General features: G+C 55.4%; 1 protein-coding gene across 1 annotated transcript in view; it reads right to left on the reverse strand.

The window, feature by feature from the left end:
- Positions 1 to 15,938: 15,938 nt before the first annotated feature.
- RSPO4 (R-spondin 4) overlaps positions 15,939 to 18,478 on the reverse strand; it is a 35,226-nt gene continuing 32,686 nt past the window's right edge. The window contains exon 5 of the mRNA XM_045445039.1: positions 15,939 to 17,435. Within this exon, the coding sequence (XP_045300995.1) occupies positions 17,332 to 17,435 (104 nt within the window). The 3' untranslated portion in view covers positions 15,939 to 17,331. The remainder of the gene's footprint in view (positions 17,436 to 18,478) is intronic.

Raw genomic sequence — 18,478 nt, forward strand, 5'->3', positions numbered from 1 at the left:
GTGAAGTGCTCTACGCTCTAACTCAGACGTTTCCTGAGCACCTATGGTCTGTGAGCTGTGGATATGGAAATAAATCAGACACCGTCCTTGGCCTCAAAGAGCACTCGGCGTAAAGGAAGGAGAGGTTTTGACCAAAGCCACAGCAAGCCATCGCTGGGGAGTCCGCGTCCGGCTTCTTCAAACTTCACGTACGTGAGCGGAAGGAAGGAGGGAGGCAGTGGAGTGTGTGTGGAGGGCCTAGGCCGTGATAGGACCTTTCGCATCTCACATCTGGCTCGGTCCTCACAAGAGCCCATTTTGCAGATGAATCATAGGGTGAGATGCCTCGCCCCCAAATCAAACCCGTGGCGGCAGCAGGATGGGAACCTGGGTGGCCCGATACTAAGCTGAGTTCTATTTCCTCTTCCATGAGGCCCCTCTTGCTCAAGAGAAAGTTCAGTCCGGCCTAGGGGGGCCCAAACAAAAATCTATATCTATAGCTTTGTATAAAATAAAATTATAGACATTTTATATATAAGATACTCCATAAAGTATTTAATACAATATATAGTTGTATTTAACGTTTTATAGTTACAGAAAATGTAAAATATAAATGGAACAGTTTATTATTATTATTATTATTTGCTCATGTATGAGCTATAGCCAAGAAGATCAGCCTTCAGGCACTGCTGGATCTAGGATCTCAGGCAACATCGTAGAATTGGCTCCATGACCAGAGGACCTCTCAAGTCATGGTGGCAAATGGTTGCCTTTAATGCCTGCCCTCCCCTCCCCTCCCCATTAGCCTCAAAGAACCAAGTCTTGAGGGCAAAAAGAATGTCCTAGTGCAGGCCTTGGGGTTGCCTAATCCAGCGCCCATTTGCATCAGCCTCCTCCCGCAACTGGCCAAATACTGACCGAAATTTCCAGGCTCTTCTACAGCCGGGGACGGGGGACTCCTGACGCAGCGCTCGCTGAGGAGACAAACTAAAGTCATCCAGCAGGAGAGTTTCGTTCCGGCTGTGGCTGGAGCTGCCCCCCTCCTCACTTCATCTCGTCTTGAACACAGCATGGTGGTGGAGAGTCTTGCAAACCACGAGGGAGCGGGGGGTGCGGTGGGGTGGGGGTCATCATCCCTGACCCGGGGAAGCTGCTGAACCCCCATCTTTGGACTCCTTCCTAAGAGAGAAAAATAAGCCTCTGCTGTTTAAGCCCAGGCATTCACTCTCGCGTTACTTGTAGCCGAAAGCATTCCTGCTTCTACACATCTCTGTCAAGTCCCCACGAAAACCCTGCGGAGGCACCACATTCTCATTTGCCTTGTTCATCGTTTGGGCTTTTCACGGGGGAGGCGGAGGGGAGGCTCGGGGAACTGTCCAGCTAGGGGACCTTCCTGGGCATCAGGGACAAGCCACAAAGACTGCTTTAAATGCAGTGTGCACAGGATCCTTGAGGCCACGAGCTTGCCTAAGCTCATCCTGTCACTTCTCAGTCCTCGCCGCCCTGAACAGGAAGGCAGACCTCTCCTCCCTTCTCCATCCTCTCCTCTCCTGTAAGACTTTGGCTCCGCACAGGTTTGAGTTCGAGCCCACCTCCGTCCGGTCAGGCAGGTGGGCGGCTTCAGACTGTTATCTTGGTTCCCTACGCCTGCGTCTCTAACAGAGGGGACACAAGGACCCTCCACGGGGGAGGACGGTGCAAGAAAGAGCGGGCCAAGCGTCTGGCCCACACCTTCTCTGCAAACCCTTCCCGGACGATCCGAGGATCCCAGGTTGAAAGTCCGCTCCCACCTGAGGCGCGAACCACCCGGTGGTGAGCGAACCCAGACGTGCGGCTGGGCCATAGTCCTCAGCCTCCCTGGCGGATAGGAGTGGTCACGTGATCGAGTTCCACTCCACGGCTCACCTCCCTCTTCCCTGGGCTTGGCGCCCACAGGCGTGGAGGTCTCGGAGCCACAGGGCAAGATGGCGGGGCTGTGGGATGGAAGGAGCTTGGGTCTTGGGATCATTGCTTGAGAAGCGAGCTTCTCGCTTCCTGAGCGCCCCTGTGTCAGACTTTGGGTGAGTGAGGAGCGAACTTCTATGGTGTTGGGTGCGTTCACCTTTTGGGCTTGCTAACGTTGCCCTAACTTAACCACTGCCCGGGGGTGGCTCACAGGATGGGTAAGGGATGTCCGGTCAGGGAAGGCACTCCATATGGGCGTCAGCAAAGGCAGACGGTGGGGGGTGAGGATACCGTCAAGGAGCCCTCCTCATTGGACCACCAGACGGCGGCCGTGACATCAATCCTGGAGTCAGGGTAAGAGACTAATAACAACAATAATCCTAACGGGGGCGCCTGGGTGGCTCCGTCGGTTAAGCGTCTGACTCTTGATTCTGGCTCAGGTCGTGATCTCACAGTCGGTCGTGAGATCGAGCCCCACGTCGGGCTCCAGGCTGAGCCTGGAGTCTGCTTCAGATTCTCTCTCTCCGTCTCTCTCTGCCCTTCCCCGCACTTGCACGTGCGTTCTCTCTCTCTCTCTCTCTCTCTCTCTGTCAAAATGGTTTAACAAGCAATAATAATAATGCGAGTTGCTGCTAATATTCAAGAGCACTTACCACTTGGCAGGCACTGGGCTGATCCCTGCAGAGGCCTGGTCTCTCTCACCGAATCCTCATGATGACCCAGCCAGGAAGGCACTGCTGGTTTCGGCCCCATTTTACGGATGAGAAAACTGAGGATGCTTCCCCAAGGGTGGAATCTTTTTTTTTTTTTAATGTTTATTTATGAGAGAGAGAGAGAGAGAGAGAGAGCATGAGCAGGGGAGGGGCAGAGAGAGAGGGAGACACAGCATCCGAAGCAGGCTCCAGGCTCTGAGCTGTCAGCACAGAGCCCGACGCGGGGCTTGAACCCACAGACCGTGAGATCATGACCTGAGCCGAAGTCGCGTGGCCTAACGGACTGGGCCACCCAGGCGCCCCAAAGGCAGAATCTTTGGGGGAACAGCATTTCCCTGAGAACAACCTCTGCCGTTTCTTGGGCTGTGCCTTCATATGTCACTATGCGCCCGGCATCACGGTGGGGGCCGCAGGCACAGCAGCCAACAGAGGAGGAGGAAATCCCCAACCTCGTGGAGCTGATGTTCTAGCGGGGAACGTGGGCACCGGACGCGTGGGCACATAAACACGAGGGGTTCAGATGAGGACCAGTAACGTGAAGACAATAAGTCAGGACGCTGCGGGTGGGCCAGGGGACCGGGTGGTGCCTTGAATTGGGGTGTCGGAGGAACCCCCCCTGACGCTGAGCTGAGAGGGGAAGGAGTGAGCCACACGAGGGTCTGACGAAGGCTGCTCCTGGCAGAGGGCATAGCATGTGCCAAGTGTGAGTACAAAGGTGCCGCGGCTGGAATGAGCTTGTCATCCGGGAACGGAGCAGGGCAGGGCAGGGGGGAGGGGCGGGGCGTGCCGGCTGCAGAGGGGACCGGGATGGGACAAAGGACAGGTTTGGGTGGGCAACGGCGGGAGGGGTGGAGGACCTCCTTACCAGGATTCATCCGGGTGCCAGTTGTGAGGGCACCAGGACAGAGTGTCCAAAGGAGGAAAGAAGACAGGGTCTCAGCCCAAATTTAACTCCCATGCTTCTCTTCGCTCGTCTCGTCGCTCTCTTTTCTTTGGCACGAGGGGAGGCTGAGGCCTTGGGAGAATTAGGCCCAGGCTTGAGTCCACAGGCCCTTGGAAGGACGGAGGCACACCCCTGCCCTCCTGGAGAGCCTGACGTGGAGCAGAGGCAAGGGACAGACAGCGCTGAGAGAAAGGGCCCCGTGCAGCCCCTGCCCTGCCTCGAATTTGCTGTGTGACCTGGGGCTGGTCCCGGCCCGTCTCTGGGCCTCCCTTTTCTCTTCTGTTTGAGGAAGGGGCTGGTCTGGCTCCCCTGCTTTCCAGCTCGCTGAACTTGGACAAGCTACTTAACCTCCTGTGCCTCAGTTTCCTCATCTGCACAGTGAAGATGGCCCGGTCCCGGGGTTATGGTGTGGACCAGAGGTACCGCACGCAGCTGGTGCTCATAACTGCTAGCGGTCACTGCCATTACCATCATTTTACCATTCGATTGCTTTTGTTACTGTTGCTGTTAGCATTGACCCGGTATCTGTCCCGAGGCCCCTTCCGGCTTTCAGCTTGGCTTCGTTGTTGCCTAAACCTCTACCCCTCGGCCAGCGCGAAGGACAGTGTTCACCGACCTCACCGATGCTCTGCCTGGAGCGGGGCTGGGGACTGGGCTGGATGTCCCCTCCCGTGGATGGACCCAATCCCTCTCTGCCTTGCGGCTCTCCCGGTCCGGCCCCCTTCAGCAGGGACCCGAGCTTTCCTCCCTTGAGAAGGATGGCTTCCCACGGGAGGAGAAGACAGGAGCAGAAATCATCACGGAGGCCTGAACGACTACTTGGGTGGAATTTTTGGAGAGCCTGGGGAGAGCGGGAAGGGGGCGGGGTGGGGGGCATGGAGATGATCTCCAAGGCCAGCTGCTACCCCTGGCCTTCACCAGGGTCCAGGAGGGGACCAGCTTCCCCCACATTCTTTGTGCCTCCCCGCCTCACCCTGGCTCCCATCCCATCCTTACCCCTTCCCACTGCTCTCCCGAGAGGATGCTCCTCCTCCCCCTCCCATCTTGCCCCGGCCACCGGAGAGCAGCACCCTGGGCAGGTCTCCTGATGCCCCCCACTTGACGAAAATGCAGAAGGCGCCCTTGTCTGAAACACGAGGCTGGGCCTTAATCGCTCCCAGCCTTCTTGGCTGAACAGCCACTGGCTGCTGGCTGTCCTCATCCAAGATTGAACCGGACTTACAGACAAGGGAGCTGAGGCCAGAGTGGATCACCAGCCAGGCTTCAGGCTCCTGGTCCGGTGCTCAGGCTGGGTGTGAGGGGGGGTGGGGGGGGGTGGGCAGCCCATTGGTCCCTCCTCAGGCTCCCATTTCTCCATCTGTAAAATGGGGGTGGTAATGGGAGATGTCACGCTTAGACTAGTGCCTGGCTCACCTTGACAGACCCTCCCTAAGACTTTGGCCTTCAGACTCCCGCTATCCCCTCACGTGGCTCTCCTGCTGCTTGTCCCGCCACGTCCACGGAAACCACGGAGGGCACTTGAGGCCACGGCGACCGTCACAGGCACCCCCAGGAATCAGAAATCAGGCTGAAGAGGTTCGGGTCCACAGAGGCAGGGTAGGGAGAGCTTTGGAGCGGGGCTGCCGGAGACAGGTAGCTCGGGTTCGAATCCTGGCTGTGCCCTTCCCTGGCTGTGTGACTTCGGGCAAGTTAGTCAACCTCTCTGAGTCTCAGCCGGGCTATCGGAAAAGCCGAACCAATAGGAACATCTAGCTCAGACAGTTGTGACGTTTGGATGAGCTAGTCTATACTCAGTGCTTCAGACAGTGCTGGGCACATGAGCTGTTGACGGTATTTGCGCACCTATCCGTGCGGCCTGGAGGGACATCAGAAGATCACAGCAGTTCGTGTCTATCGAGTGCTAACTGTGCCAAGCCATCTGCATGAACTGGCCTCTTTAATCCTTACAACCGGGGAAACCTGAAACTCGGAGAGGTAAAGGCACTTCGAGCCGGAAACTGGAAACCCACCGCCTGCCGTTCTGGGGACCTCGCTCAGGTCCCAGTGGGGAGGGTGGCTGTTGGGGGGGTGGCCCGGCCCGGCTGGGAAATGAGATTTCCAGGGCTGGAGCCGGGTCTGGAGCACCAGTCTTGATGAGGAACAGCTGCACCCAGAGTCGGGGGCCCTGCCCACCCCTCCTCTGCAGCCCAGGACGAGGGGCCGCGATAGCTTCCAGATGGGCTTGGCCGTGAGTAACACCTTGAGTGGTTCCGTCTGCGGATCCCTGCGGGGGCGGCTCTGCGGGGCTCCTCCCTGGTTCTCAGTCCTTCTCGTGTCCCGGCAGATACCCGACAGCGTACCTTGGTTTCAGCCAGGTGACCTGGGCCATGTCGACCTCGCTCCGAGCCTCGGTGTCCCCATCTGAGAAACAAGCATTTCTCTACCCGGCTGGCCCCGCAGAGCTGTTGCATACTGGGAAAGCTGAGGAGGAACGTGGGAGGATTTCCCAAACCGTGGAGGGCTGTGCGCATGGGGCGCAATCTCCCAGACCAGGCACCCCTGGAAATGGAGGGCTTTTTAAGCTGGTTTTACTTTTCTTTTTTTTTTTTAATTTTTTTTTTTCAACGTTTATTTTTGGGACAGAGAGAGATAGAGCATGAACGGGGGAGGGGCAGAGAGAGAGGGAGACACAGAATCGGAAACAGGCTCCAGGCTCTGAGCCATCAGCCCAGAGCCCGACGCGGGGCTCGAACTCATGGACCGCGAGATCGCGACCTGGCTGAAGTCGGACGCTTAACCGACTGCGCCACCCAGGCGCCCCTGGTTTTACTTTTCTATTTGTCTTTATTTTCGGACTCTGTAATTCCAATCCACAGTACCAAACCTCAAAGGTACCAAAGGGGACATAACGAAAAGCAAGTCTCTTCCCCCGCCTTGTCCTCCCGACACGCAGAGCCCCCCCATCCCTGAGACAATTCCTCGCAAATCTGTGTAGAGCTATTTTACGTACGTGCTGGAAATACGCACCAGAGTTTGTTACTCGATGATGGCAAACTGTAGACACCATTCCGCATTTTTTTTTTTTTTTTTTTTGGTACTTAATAACACACTTTAAAGATCTTTCTACTTCACTCCAGAAAGAGTGCCCCGTTCTTTCTGAACGTCCCTTGAGGTCAGCCCGACTCCCGTTCCCACCGGCTACCTCCCAGCCGGAGTGGAAATTGGTTCTGGACAACAAAACGCAGGCAGACCTTTGCTGGGGGAGGCGGGGGAGGTGGGGGAGGTGAAAGAGAGAGAGGAGGGAGCAGGAAGTTTCCTGGGAGAGCTTTCCTGGCACAGACACAGCTTCTATCTGTTGTTGCCCCTTTCTTCCTGCCTTGGGTGTGTGGGCAGAGGCAGCCATCTTGCAACCAGGAGGGCAAGTTCAAGAGAACTGGGGTCCTGACATAACTGGCTCGCTGAACCAACACCAAGCTACCACCTACCCCCAGACTTTCATATTATGTGTGAAAAACAAACCATTATTTTGCAAGGGGCTGATTCGAAAACATCGAGCACTTGGCATGACCGTACATGTGTGGGCCGGGTGCGTATCCGTCCTGCTGATTTGCCGACACCTCTGTGAGTTCGGGTTTTCCGATACTTACAGTCAGATCGTTCCCAGAAAACCCATAACCAGGGTCTTGAGCAATTAGGGCCTTATTTTCCCCAGGTAACGGAGGCCTGGAGGTCAGTGGCAACTGTTAGAGTTTCAGGAGTTCAACAAAGTCAGGGCTGGCGGCTTCATACCCTCTTAAGTCTTTCCCTCAAACTTGTCACCTCATGGACACAAGATGGCTGCTGCAGCTCCAGACGTTATATCTACATTTAAGGCAGGAGTAAAGTGAAGCGGGAGAGTGTAGCGGTATCTGTCACACGCTGGTGTCGGGAGCAGGTGGAAGGAGATTGTTGAAGATATCCTAGAATTCACTGATTTTTAAATAGAAGTGTAATTCACATACAGAGAAATACACGGAACTTAGTTGTACAGTTAGATGAGTCTAGACAAGTGCATCTTCCAAGGGCGCCACCAGCTGAAACAAGTTATAGGACATTTTACCACCTTCCCCCGCCCCCCCCCCAATTCCCTTATGTCTTTTGGGAAGGAGAGATGGGGAGGCATTCAAGATGAAGAGGGGCCTTTGCAAGTCTCATGATGAGACGGCTCCTCTATTTGAAGAGACAAAACCCCGCTGGCAGAGGGAAGGGACACAGGGTGATAGGTGGATAGGGGGCTAGTTGGGACAAGAGGCCTTCCTGCTGCGGAACAGAGAGTACAAGAAAGTGGTAAAACGTGCAGGTTAAAAGTTGAGCTCCCACCCCTGAGCTGTGTGACCTCAAGCAAGGGGTGGGATCTGTCTGTGCCTCAGTTTTCTCTTGCGTAACATGAGCACACTAATGACCCTTTCTCTGCAAGGCGGAGTGAACTGTGCCGGGCACAGGGGAAGCACTCAGAAAGTGAGTGATCTGCGACCCCTTCAATGCCTGCCTTCCTTCCCTCTTCCATTCGTTCCACAGACACTGATTGGGTGCCTAGCCTGCACCGGCTGCTCTTCTGAATGTTTGGGATTTGTGGTGCTCGAGGCAGATGTGGCCCCTGGGCCTAGTCTGGTGGGGAAGACAAACACAAGTGACGGGGGCAGACATAAAGAGGTCAAGAATTAGATAAACGCTGGCTCTGTCCGTTGAGCGTCTCACTGCCGCTCAGGTCACGATCTCCCGGTTCATGAGTTCAAGCCCTGCCTCGGGCTCTGTGCGGTCAGCACGCGGAGCCAGCTTCAGATCCTCTGTCTCCCCCCATCCCTCCCCATCCCTCCCCCGCTCCCACTCTCTCTCTCTCAAAAATAAATAAAACATAAAAAAAAAAGAATTAGATAAACCAGATCGTTTTATTTTATTCTGTTTTTTCGCTTTAGAAATGAGGCAGCACGGGGGCGCCTAGGGGGGCTCAGTCGGTTAAGCGTCCGACTTCGGCTCAGGTCACGATCTCTCAGTCCGTGGGTTCGAGTCCCACGTCGGGCTCTGTGCTGACAGCTCGGAGCCTGGAGCCTGCTTCAGATTCTGTGTCTCTGTTCCTCTCTCTCTGCCCCTCCCCTGCTCTCATTCTGTCTCTCTCTCTCTCTCCCTTAAAAAAGTAAAATAAACATTTAAAAAATTAAGAAAAAAAAAAAAAAAGAAATGAGGCACCACCTCCTTTGGATGCATCTGGAGTCTTGGGAGCCTGACCACCCTACGTCCTCCTGCAAATGGAACCTTGAGGGCTTGTTTGGAGGTGCTACGGGGGGAGCACAACTCCTCACATACTCTTGACGGAAGAACGGTCCTCCTCCATCAGGGAAGGTCGTCCTCTTGGACCCAGCTTGCAGCTTCAAGAGGGACACACACGGAGCAGTGAGGGAGGAAGGGGACGCTGGCCTAGCCAGTCCCATCTGCCCAATCCACCCTGGAGACTGATGGGGTGACAGACGTCACAGCTGGATCACCCTCATCTCCAAACAAGATCATCTCAAATCACCATAAGGGCTATGAAGAAACATTTGAACGGGTACTAAGCAGCGAGTGCCTTGGGGCGGCCTGTACTGTTTGGATAAGATTGTCAGGGAAGGCCTCTGTGGAACTAAGAGAAAGAGAAGGAAGCAGCCAGTGGCGATCTAGATCAACAGGGAGAGCACTCTGGGCAGAGGGTTAGGGATAGCAAGTGCCAAGGCCCTGGGGCCAGAAGGAGATTTCAGGAACAGATGAGGCCAGCGTGGCTGGAGGGGGCAAGGAGGACAGGACAGAAGACAGAGCAGGGGCCGACTTGGTAGGGTCTTGTGGCCATGAGGGGTAGAGATGTCACCTTGTTCCCGATGTCTCCTGGCCTCCTGCTTCCTCTTCTCTGGTCACCAATGTCACTGGGCCGGTTGGCCATCCTGAGGCTCCTCCATTGCCTCCAGCGATGAGGCTCCCCCTTCCTGAATCCCCTTTACGAAGGCTCCCAGGTCCTCACACCTCCCCCCCACCCCTTGCATGTTGTTGGGTTAACAAAGCCACTGCCCTGAGAACACGGAAGGGCCAGCCGGCAAAGTCATGAACTCCTCGGGAAAACGAACCTATCATTGTCGTCAGCGGGGCAGGTCAAGGGGAGGGCTGTACCTCCTACCTCGGCCTGAGCCTCCGTTGTGTCACAGTAAAATGGGGGAGAACATCGCAGACAAAAGGGTGAGTCGAGGCTCCTACGCTCTCAGTGGTCACTGGAGAAAATGAGCATTCAATAGTGAAAGCACTCCTCCTTTACCTGCCCCCACGGAGCTGGCAAAAAAACGAGAAAGCCAGGGGCTTCCCAGGGTTAGCAAAAGGGTGTGGGAGGCGGGAATTCTGTGTTCTGCTGGACCGAAAGCAGGGGCATGCCAGTGACCCCGCCACCCTCTCCCTGCGTAAGTAGCCCAGAGAAATTCTACTGCGGGCCCAGGAAGGCGGCCCTAAGAGGCAGTGATTACTGTGACGCAGTTGGAGGAAGGGAGCAGTGGACAGTCGCGTCTAAGGTCAGGGTAAGCGAGCCTCGGCGGGGGCAGGAGCAGGAGAGCTAGATCTAAGAAACACCGCGTGGGTGAGGGGGAAGGGGACGGGAGGAAATCGGTAGCACACACACACAGTTTTTTTTAATTAAAAACAATTTTAAAAAAAAATTTTTAAACAGTATAAGTTTATTTATTTTGAGAGAGAGACAGTGCAAGTGGGGGATGGGGCAGAGAGAGAGAATCCCAAGTCTTTCCCCCCCCCCCCCCACTGCCAGCGAAGAGCCCGATGTGGGGCTCGAACCCACAAAGCAGTGACGTCATGACCTGAGCCGAAACCAAGAGTTGGACGCTTAACTGACTGAGCCACCCCTGCCCCCCGAATCATTTCTGGACATAAAAACATGCAAACCTTAAAGAACATTAAAGAACACAGAGTTCGTGAGGGTGGGTGTGCGGGGAGGGGGGGGGTGGGCAGAGACGAGTAGGGGCATCAAGAGAGAAATTAAATAGGGGCGCCTGGGTGGCTCAGTCGATTAAACATCTGACTTCGGCTCAGGTCACGATCTCACCACTCGTGAGTTTGGGCCCCGCATCGGGGCCCTCTGCGGCCAGCATGGAGCCCGCTTCGGTTCCTGTCTCCCTCTCTCTCTCTCTGCGCCCGTCCCCCCAGCTTGTCTCAAAAATAAACAAAAACATTCAACAAAAAAAGAGCGAAATTCAATAAAGCGAAAGAGGGGCTTGCCCGGATGGAGAATGACAAACTCAACTCTCTTGACACCCACAGTCTAAAAAAAAAGGGGGGGAAGAAGACAAAATGGGGATGACAGAAGGCAGCCACGGTAGTGCCTTCCTCCAATGAGCTAAAGTAAGCAGAGTGCGCAGAGTGGGATCTGGCACCCAGTAGGGCTTTGCAGTGAGCCCTGGGCCAGCGCGGTGGTCTCCAGCCTGGTGCTGCGGGCTCCCTGGGCAATGCTGCCCTCTCATGGCCACAAGAGTTATAGCACCCAGGCCCCTCCCCAAGGTATCGAACAAAGGGCGTGGAAGGAGGGACGAGGACTGAGTCACACGAGGAAGGGAGCTCGACTGGGAAAACACAGTGGATCAGGTAAGCCTTCCTGGAGGAGGAGCATCTATGCTGCAGAACAGATACGATTTGGAGTCAAGGAGACTACTGGACAGCGTCTCAGCAAAACTTCGCACTAGGTTTGCGTAGGGAGTAGACGTAGCGCCTGCGTGAACAGGAGGAAGTACGCCGTGGGACCCTGCGCAGTGGCTCACCCCGGAAGCCGCACCCCTACTCTTTGGCAGGCAGCGAGGACACCCCACTGGGCCTCCCTCCTTGAGCTCAAGGCCATGTCTCCAAGATCCTGTTGGGAAAAAAAAAAAAAAAAAAAAAAAAAAGCTTCAGTTTGGAGTTGATGCAAAGCCATGTGAATGTGTATTCAGGGGATTTAAAGACCCATTTGCCTAATGTGACTGTCTCCAAAGTATTTTAGTTTCATTTTCATTTTGGGGACTTGGTAGTATATTCCCGTGTCTTGCAAGTCCAAAGGAGGAAAAGAGAAAAGCCAGTCTCCTTCCACCTGCTCCAATCCCGGCCCCCACGCAAGTTCTGCAACTTGCTTTTCTCCGTTAATAATGCATGTGGGCAATTGCCCTGTGTCAGTACATCAAACACTTCCTCGGGATCCTTTCTCAGCGACCTGGTGTGCCACTGAGTGCTGGCCGATTATACCTTAAGAGGGTCTCCTACAGAGGTTTGGGATGTGCCCCGTTTTTTGTGATCACACGCAGGCTGCAGGGAACAGCTGTGAGGCACGTATGCTTGTGTTTTTACACATCCTTGGAAGTGGGTCACGGGGTCAGGGGACGAATGCATTGTCATTCTGATAGATGTCATCAACTCATCTTCGATAGTGGCTGGGCCATGTCCCTCCCCCTAGGAAGGCAGGAGAGAACGCAGGCTCACCCACAGCCTGGCCAAGCCCTGTGGTTTCCCATTCTGGCCCTTTGCCAATCAGATAGGTCCCAAATGATAGCTCTGGGTGATTTTATTGTCATTTCATTTGAACGAAGCTGGCCATCTCTTCTGGCGCGTGTGTAAGAGCCATTTGGAGTCCCTTTTCCAGATGAGGCTTTTTTGCCGTTACAGGAGCAATACTGCCCAGAAGAGCAGTGGAGATCTGGACGCATCTCTTTCGTGACACTCGTCTTCCTGGGCTGAGTGGGGCGCACCCCATTGGCGCCCTGCAGGAAGTGGCCACCTGGTAGAAGGTGAGGTTTTGAGTTCCACTCCATTACTTCCTTTCTGAGCCTTGGATTTCTCGCGTACAAAAAGTAGGGATAATAATAAAATCTACTTGGGGCGCCTGGGTGGCTCATTCGGTTAAGCGCCAACTTCGGCTCAGGTCACCATCTCATGGTTCGTGAGTTCGAGCCCCGCGTCGGGCTCTGTGCTGACAGCTCGGAGCCTGGAGCCTGCTTCCGATTCTGTGTCTCCCTCTCTCTCTGCCCCTCCCCGACTCCTGCTCCGTCCCTCTCTCTCAAAATTAAATAAACATGAAAAAAAAACTAAAAATAAATAATAAAAGCTACTTCCGAGGGTGAGCTGGAGGATGAATTTAAGTTTTTTTTTTTTTTTTTAATTTTTTTTTATTTTCAACGTTTATTTTATTTTTGGGACAGAGAGAGACAGAGCATGAACGGGGGAGGGGGCAGAGAGAGAGGGAGACACAGAATCGGAAACAGGCTCCAGGCTCTGAGCCATCAGCCCAGAGCCTGACGCGGGGCTCGAACTCACGGACCGCGAGATCGTGACCTGGCTGAAGTCGGACGCTTAACCGACTGCGCCACCCAGGCGCCCCAATTTTTTTTTATTTTCAACGTTTATTTTATTTTTGGGACAGAGAGAGACAGAGCATGAACGGGGGAGGGGCAGAGAGAGAGGGAGACACAGAATCGGAAACAGGCTCCAGGCTCTGAGCCATCAGCCCAGAGCCCGACGCGGGGCTCGAACTCACGGACCGCGAGATCGTGACCTGGCTGAAGTCGGACGCTTAACCGACTGCGCCACCCAGGCGCCCCTGAATTTAAGTTTTTAATGGTAAATGCCAGACACAGCTCCTGGCCCTGACTCAGTGCTTGGGAGATGGTTGTTGAATGAATAAATGAAATAGGCATTGGAATAAAAACCTTTATTGAGGACTTACTGTGTGTATGAACTCCCATGTATTATTGGAGCTTATGTAAACCTTGTAGTGACACCATGAGAGACACTCTTCTTGTACCCTTTTGCAGAGGAGGAAACAGGCAAGGAGAGACGGACAGGATCTTGCCTAAGGGCTCAGAGCTGGTCAGTGGCCTGCAGGTGAAATTTCTGGCCTTCCTGCGAGGCTCTTCCCTGCCTCACCCCTCTTCACCCCCATTCCAGTTGTCTGTTGCTGCAAAACAAAGCTTCCAAACCTCAGGCACAGAAAGCAGCAACCATTTTATTATGCTTGTGAGTCCTGAGGATCAGGAGTTCAGAGAGGGCAGATTCTCTCCGCTGGGGCCTTAGCTAGGCAGACTGTGCAGCTAAGGGCTGCAGGAGTCACTTCCGAGCTGGCTTCTTCAGTCCCGGGTCTGGCTGGCTGATCTATTCGGCCTTGTGGGTGGTGAGTGTCCAGTTGAATGGAAGACTATGGGGGAAGGCTGGCAGTTGGAGGGCAAGCTGGAGAAGCAAGAGACCCCAGGGCTGAGTCCTTGGATCCCAGGGCTGGGGGCCTAGGAAGCTTGCACATTCTGGGGTTGCCACCTCCACGAACAGCTTCTGCTCCAGGCATTTGCACAGCCTGTTTCCCGGAGCTGGGTCCCCTCCAGACCCGTGTCCGGCTTCCGTTCCCAGCCTGTCCATCTGGCCCTGGAGGAGGTGCTCCCTGAGCCCCCTTGGGCTGTGTAGACGCATTTGCTGTCCCTCCTCGCAGATCCTGTCGCCTGGGGGGGTGGGGGGGGCGGCGCGGTGCGCAGCCCTGTCACGCCATTGTAACTGACTTGAGTACAGACTGGAAAGCTCCAGGGACAAGGTCTTGGGTCTTTATCACCAGCACCCAGCACAGTCCCAGGCACACAGCAGCGCCTTGGTGCATATTTACTGAACCGATGGCAAGGTGAGACTGGTAAATTTTGAGCGACTTTAACTCGAGCCTCAGTTTCCTCTTCTGTAAGTTAGCTTGCAGCGCTGCTGTGAAGCGGCAGGAGATGACGCAGAAAGGCACGCACACAGGAGGAAGTCGGAAAGGTGATCTACATTGAAAAGAGAAAAGCGAAGGAAAGAAGATACTGCCCCCAAAGCCCTGGGTCGTGTTAATTACGTTTAAGACATTCCGATCATTAATCGTCAGTATCACTACAGCTGCTTTTGTTCTCAGAAGCATGCACGTTTCCTGAGTCTGATCGGCCGCACAGGATGGTCTGAAATCCTCCCATACGTGAACATGGGAGAAATAGAACTCCCCGAGTCACTGGGGGCTGGAGGCTGGGAGGTCAGGAACTGCTACAGTCTCCACTACCGCTGTAGGATGAATCCCTGTCCCCTCTGCGAGGGAGGGTCTGAGCCCTGGGCCTTCACTGCTGTGAATGGTTTCACCATTGCAACTGCTGTCTGTTGTCGTCCAGCCTGAGGCGGGAGGCGGCCTCCCCCCGTCATCCACCACCCCCCTCCTGCCCACCGGCCCCATAGAAGAGAAAAGCCTTGCGTCCCCTTGTTTCTAAAAAGTGCCTGGCTGCAAGTGCGCCTGCAGCGCTGTTCCTGGTTGGGCGGCTCCCTCTAGGGACAGGAGGTGGGAATGACAGGCAGGGCCGTGGTGCGGGTCCAGGGGAACCGGGACACCGTGAGCTCCCGGGTGGGGAGTCCGCCTGCGGAGCGGGCTCCGGGGGTGGCCGGTGCAGCGTGGCGGAGCTGGGCGGGAGGGCTGAACAGCAACTCCTCCGCTCGGGCCAAGCCTTGTTTTCTCTGTGGAATAGTATCTGGCATCCTAGAATTCAAATTTCACCAGAAAACTGTATAGAGGAGAGATACACACGTGAGACTCCGAAGAACCACGTTGCTGAGCCCCGCTTTCAGAATCAGAATGGCAGCTGGGATTCTAAGTCACCCGAGAGCCACCCTTTCGGCTGAGCTTGTCCTGGAATGGGTCATTGGCTCCCCCTGTCTGCCCCCGAACTTGGGAGACTGGTAGGCCTGGGATACGGCCCTGGAATCTGAATTTTTACAAAAAGCACTCCAGAAGATGCTGTTGGGCCACTCCTATTCGGGCAACGGCTTCTATCTGGTCAGGCCCCCTCTGCATCCATCAGATTGGGGTGGGGAGGGGGTACTGAGGCCCAGAAAGAAAAAATGACTTGGCCTAAAGCCCACAGACAGCTGGTGGCAGGCTGGGACTTGAACCTGGGCCCCCAGTGCTAAAGCCACTCTCACCAGCAGCCCAGGGGATTGAGATGGCTCCTTAGGATGGTCGTGTCTCCTGGGCCTCCCCGGCCCCTCCTGTGATTCATGGGGCCGAGAGGTGCTGGGGGTGGGGGCCGACAGTGCTACTGCCTTCTGTCTGTGGCTAAGCCTCCTTCTTGAGAGGAGCCTGGGGGACTGTGGGCCCCTTCTCTTCTTTCAGCACACCCCCTTCGTCCCCCACACACCCAGGCCCTCTGCGCATTCCAGGGAAGACCGCCCCACATGGTTTAGATTCGGCGACTCCAAACTCATCAGCATCATGGTTTTGTAACACCCGCCTGATGCCCAAGAAGCACTTGCAAATTTTTTTCTTTTCTCTTTATTAAAAAAAAAAAAAAAAAAAAAAAAAAGTCGGGATCTTGAAACGACAACAATAGAGCATTTCAGAGGCACAAACTTTGCAGAAGAGAAGCTGATAGTCTGGCCAGGCAAGGAAGGGCTGTGGCTGTCCTCAGGGAGGAGGAGGGGCGCTAGGAGTGAGGACGGGCCTTTGGGGGGGGGGTTCAGAGGGTGTGCCGGGCAGAGGGAAGCCTGCGGGTAGACACTCTTGTGGGGTGGGGGAGTGCTACTTTGTCCCTTTCAGCCTCTCTTCCAGCCTGCACACACCCCGTCCCCAGGCTACCCCAGACCCTCAAAGCTCCTAGCTGCTGGGCCTTCTCAGTTCAGGCCAGCAGGTAATGCCAGGGCAAGCTGGGAGCCCCCCTTCTGGAGAATCCGGGAGGCCAAGGAGGAGGAGGTTGGTACCATGATGGTGGAATGACAGGCAGTGAGAACAAACCCACTTCTCAGCTAGGTCTAACTGGAGACCCCCCCGCCCCCAATGTTCTTCCTGCCGGGTGTGTGAGGTGGTCACAGTGAAATACGAGTGCACAGGGTTCAGTGGTGGCGTGGGGGAGTGGGAGAATCTTCCCTCGCTCCTGCCCCTTCCCTTGCTCCTTCCTTCATCTCCTCTCCAAAGGCCCCCAGAGTTGTGCCCTGCAGGGCAGCCAGTAAGTAAAAAGTCTAGCACCTGGGTTCCCTGGGTGACCTTGGGCAAGTCCCTTCTTGGGCCTCAGTTTCCCCATGAGTATAACAGGGGGCTCCAGGGTGGGGAACAGAGCAGCCTGGATAATCTCAAAATTCCTTTCAGCTTTGATGGCTTCTTCTGGGGCTTCCTATGCGAGCTGGTGACCAAGGGCCGTGGAAATGGCCTCCAGGGGTTGGCCTGAGCAGGGGGCACTCACAGCCCTGGGTTCTGGGGTCTCCTCTGGAGCAGAAGCGGGGCTGTGCGGACGCAAGCAGCCTGCCTGTACTGCGACCTGGGCCCTGCCCTTGGAAACCCCTTCTCTGCGAAGCTGGGGTCAGGACAAGGTCAGGGTAAGGCCTAGAAAAAGTGGTTTGCTTTCTTTAAGAAGTAGATAGAGCATTTGGGGAGCAAGGCACAGACGGTCGGTCTCTCAAAGTGTGTGTGCGAGAGAGAGAGGGAGAGAGAGAGGAGAGACACAGAGGACGCGGTGAAGAAGAGGAAGGAAAGCAGCGGGAAAAGGAAAAGAAAGGCAGGTAGATAAAAGGGAAATGAGTAAGAAGGGAGAGGATTAGAGGGAGGGAGGAGAGGAAGAGAGATGGAGTATCAGAAAGACAAACAGGAAAGGTGGAAGGACACAGGGACAGAGGGTGGGGAGAGGCAAGGACAAAGCAGCAGCAGCAACTGGGGTGGAAAGGCCTGGAACGGGAGGCGCGGGGCGCTGGGGGCTGCAGCTCTGGGGCTCCTCAGGCGGCCGGCTGGCGGGGCCTCACGTCCAGCGTGCGGTCCAGCCTCCTGTCCTTGCGCGGGCGCCCGTCTCTCCGGCCCTTCTTCTGGCTGGGGCTCCTCTCTGCAACGAGAGCACAGGCTGTTGTTTCTGAGGCCATTCGGGGCCCCGGGAGGCCCCCCAACCCTGCGGCGGGGATGAGTTTCTAGCACAAACATCTGATTCGTCCCATTTCTCAGATAAAGTGACTGAGGCCCAACAGGGACCTTGCTTGGCTGCTGACAGAGTCTGGGCTGGACTTCCTGGTGTCACTTTCAAGTGGCTCCCGGCTCACGTGGAGGAAAAGACCACACCTTCTCCCCCCAGCCTTCCTGCCTCCACTCACCCCTCAGGGCAGATTCTGGGTCATCCTCTTAGATGAGGCTGTCCACCTCTGGGCCTCCCTTCACCCACTCCTGAACCCTTAAGGGTTGCTTAGGCCAGGCTCCCACTCTAAACTCCGGGGCTGGCTGTGTCAGCTGAAATGACATAAGCATCTGGGGGATGAAGGGTGGCCACTGCCTGAGTGGCCGTGCCAGCTTTGAAGGTAGGAGGGTGGGGTGAGTGGTGTGGGGTCCCCAGCCCTTCCCTCTGCCTGCCTGATATTGGCCCACCTTCCTCCCATCCACCCACCCATCCACTCCTCAACAAATGTTAACTGAGCACCTACTGTGTGCCAGGCCCTGGAGAGGCAGCCGTGAACAAGGCAGACAAAGACACGGCTTTCACCGGGGATCGCACTCTAGTAAGGAAGACAGACACTAAACAAGGCAGCACAAGAGTGTGCGCCATCATTTTGGGAGGAAGTAAGTGCTGTGACACCACGGGATGGCGGTCCCAGACACGGGTGGTGTCTCTCGGCAGGGGCAGTCGTGGAGGGCCTCTCTGCGGAGGGGACTTTGAGCTGAGCCCCGGAGGATGCAAGGAGCTCACAGTAGGGTTGTCGTGAGGACGAAAGGCATCGGTTTACAGAGCACTGACCACGGGGCCCAGCGCATGAATGTTTGCTGCTGTCATTCATTCTTCATTCATCATCATCATCATCATCACCTATGGGAAGACATTTCCTCTCTCTCTGTCCCTCCATTGCCAATCACCACCAGCAATCATGTGCCATGACAGGTGCT

The sequence above is a fragment of the Leopardus geoffroyi genome, chromosome A3 (genome assembly GCF_018350155.1).
Source record: "Leopardus geoffroyi isolate Oge1 chromosome A3, O.geoffroyi_Oge1_pat1.0, whole genome shotgun sequence".
In the NCBI taxonomy this organism is placed as follows: Eukaryota; Metazoa; Chordata; class Mammalia; order Carnivora; family Felidae; genus Leopardus; species Leopardus geoffroyi.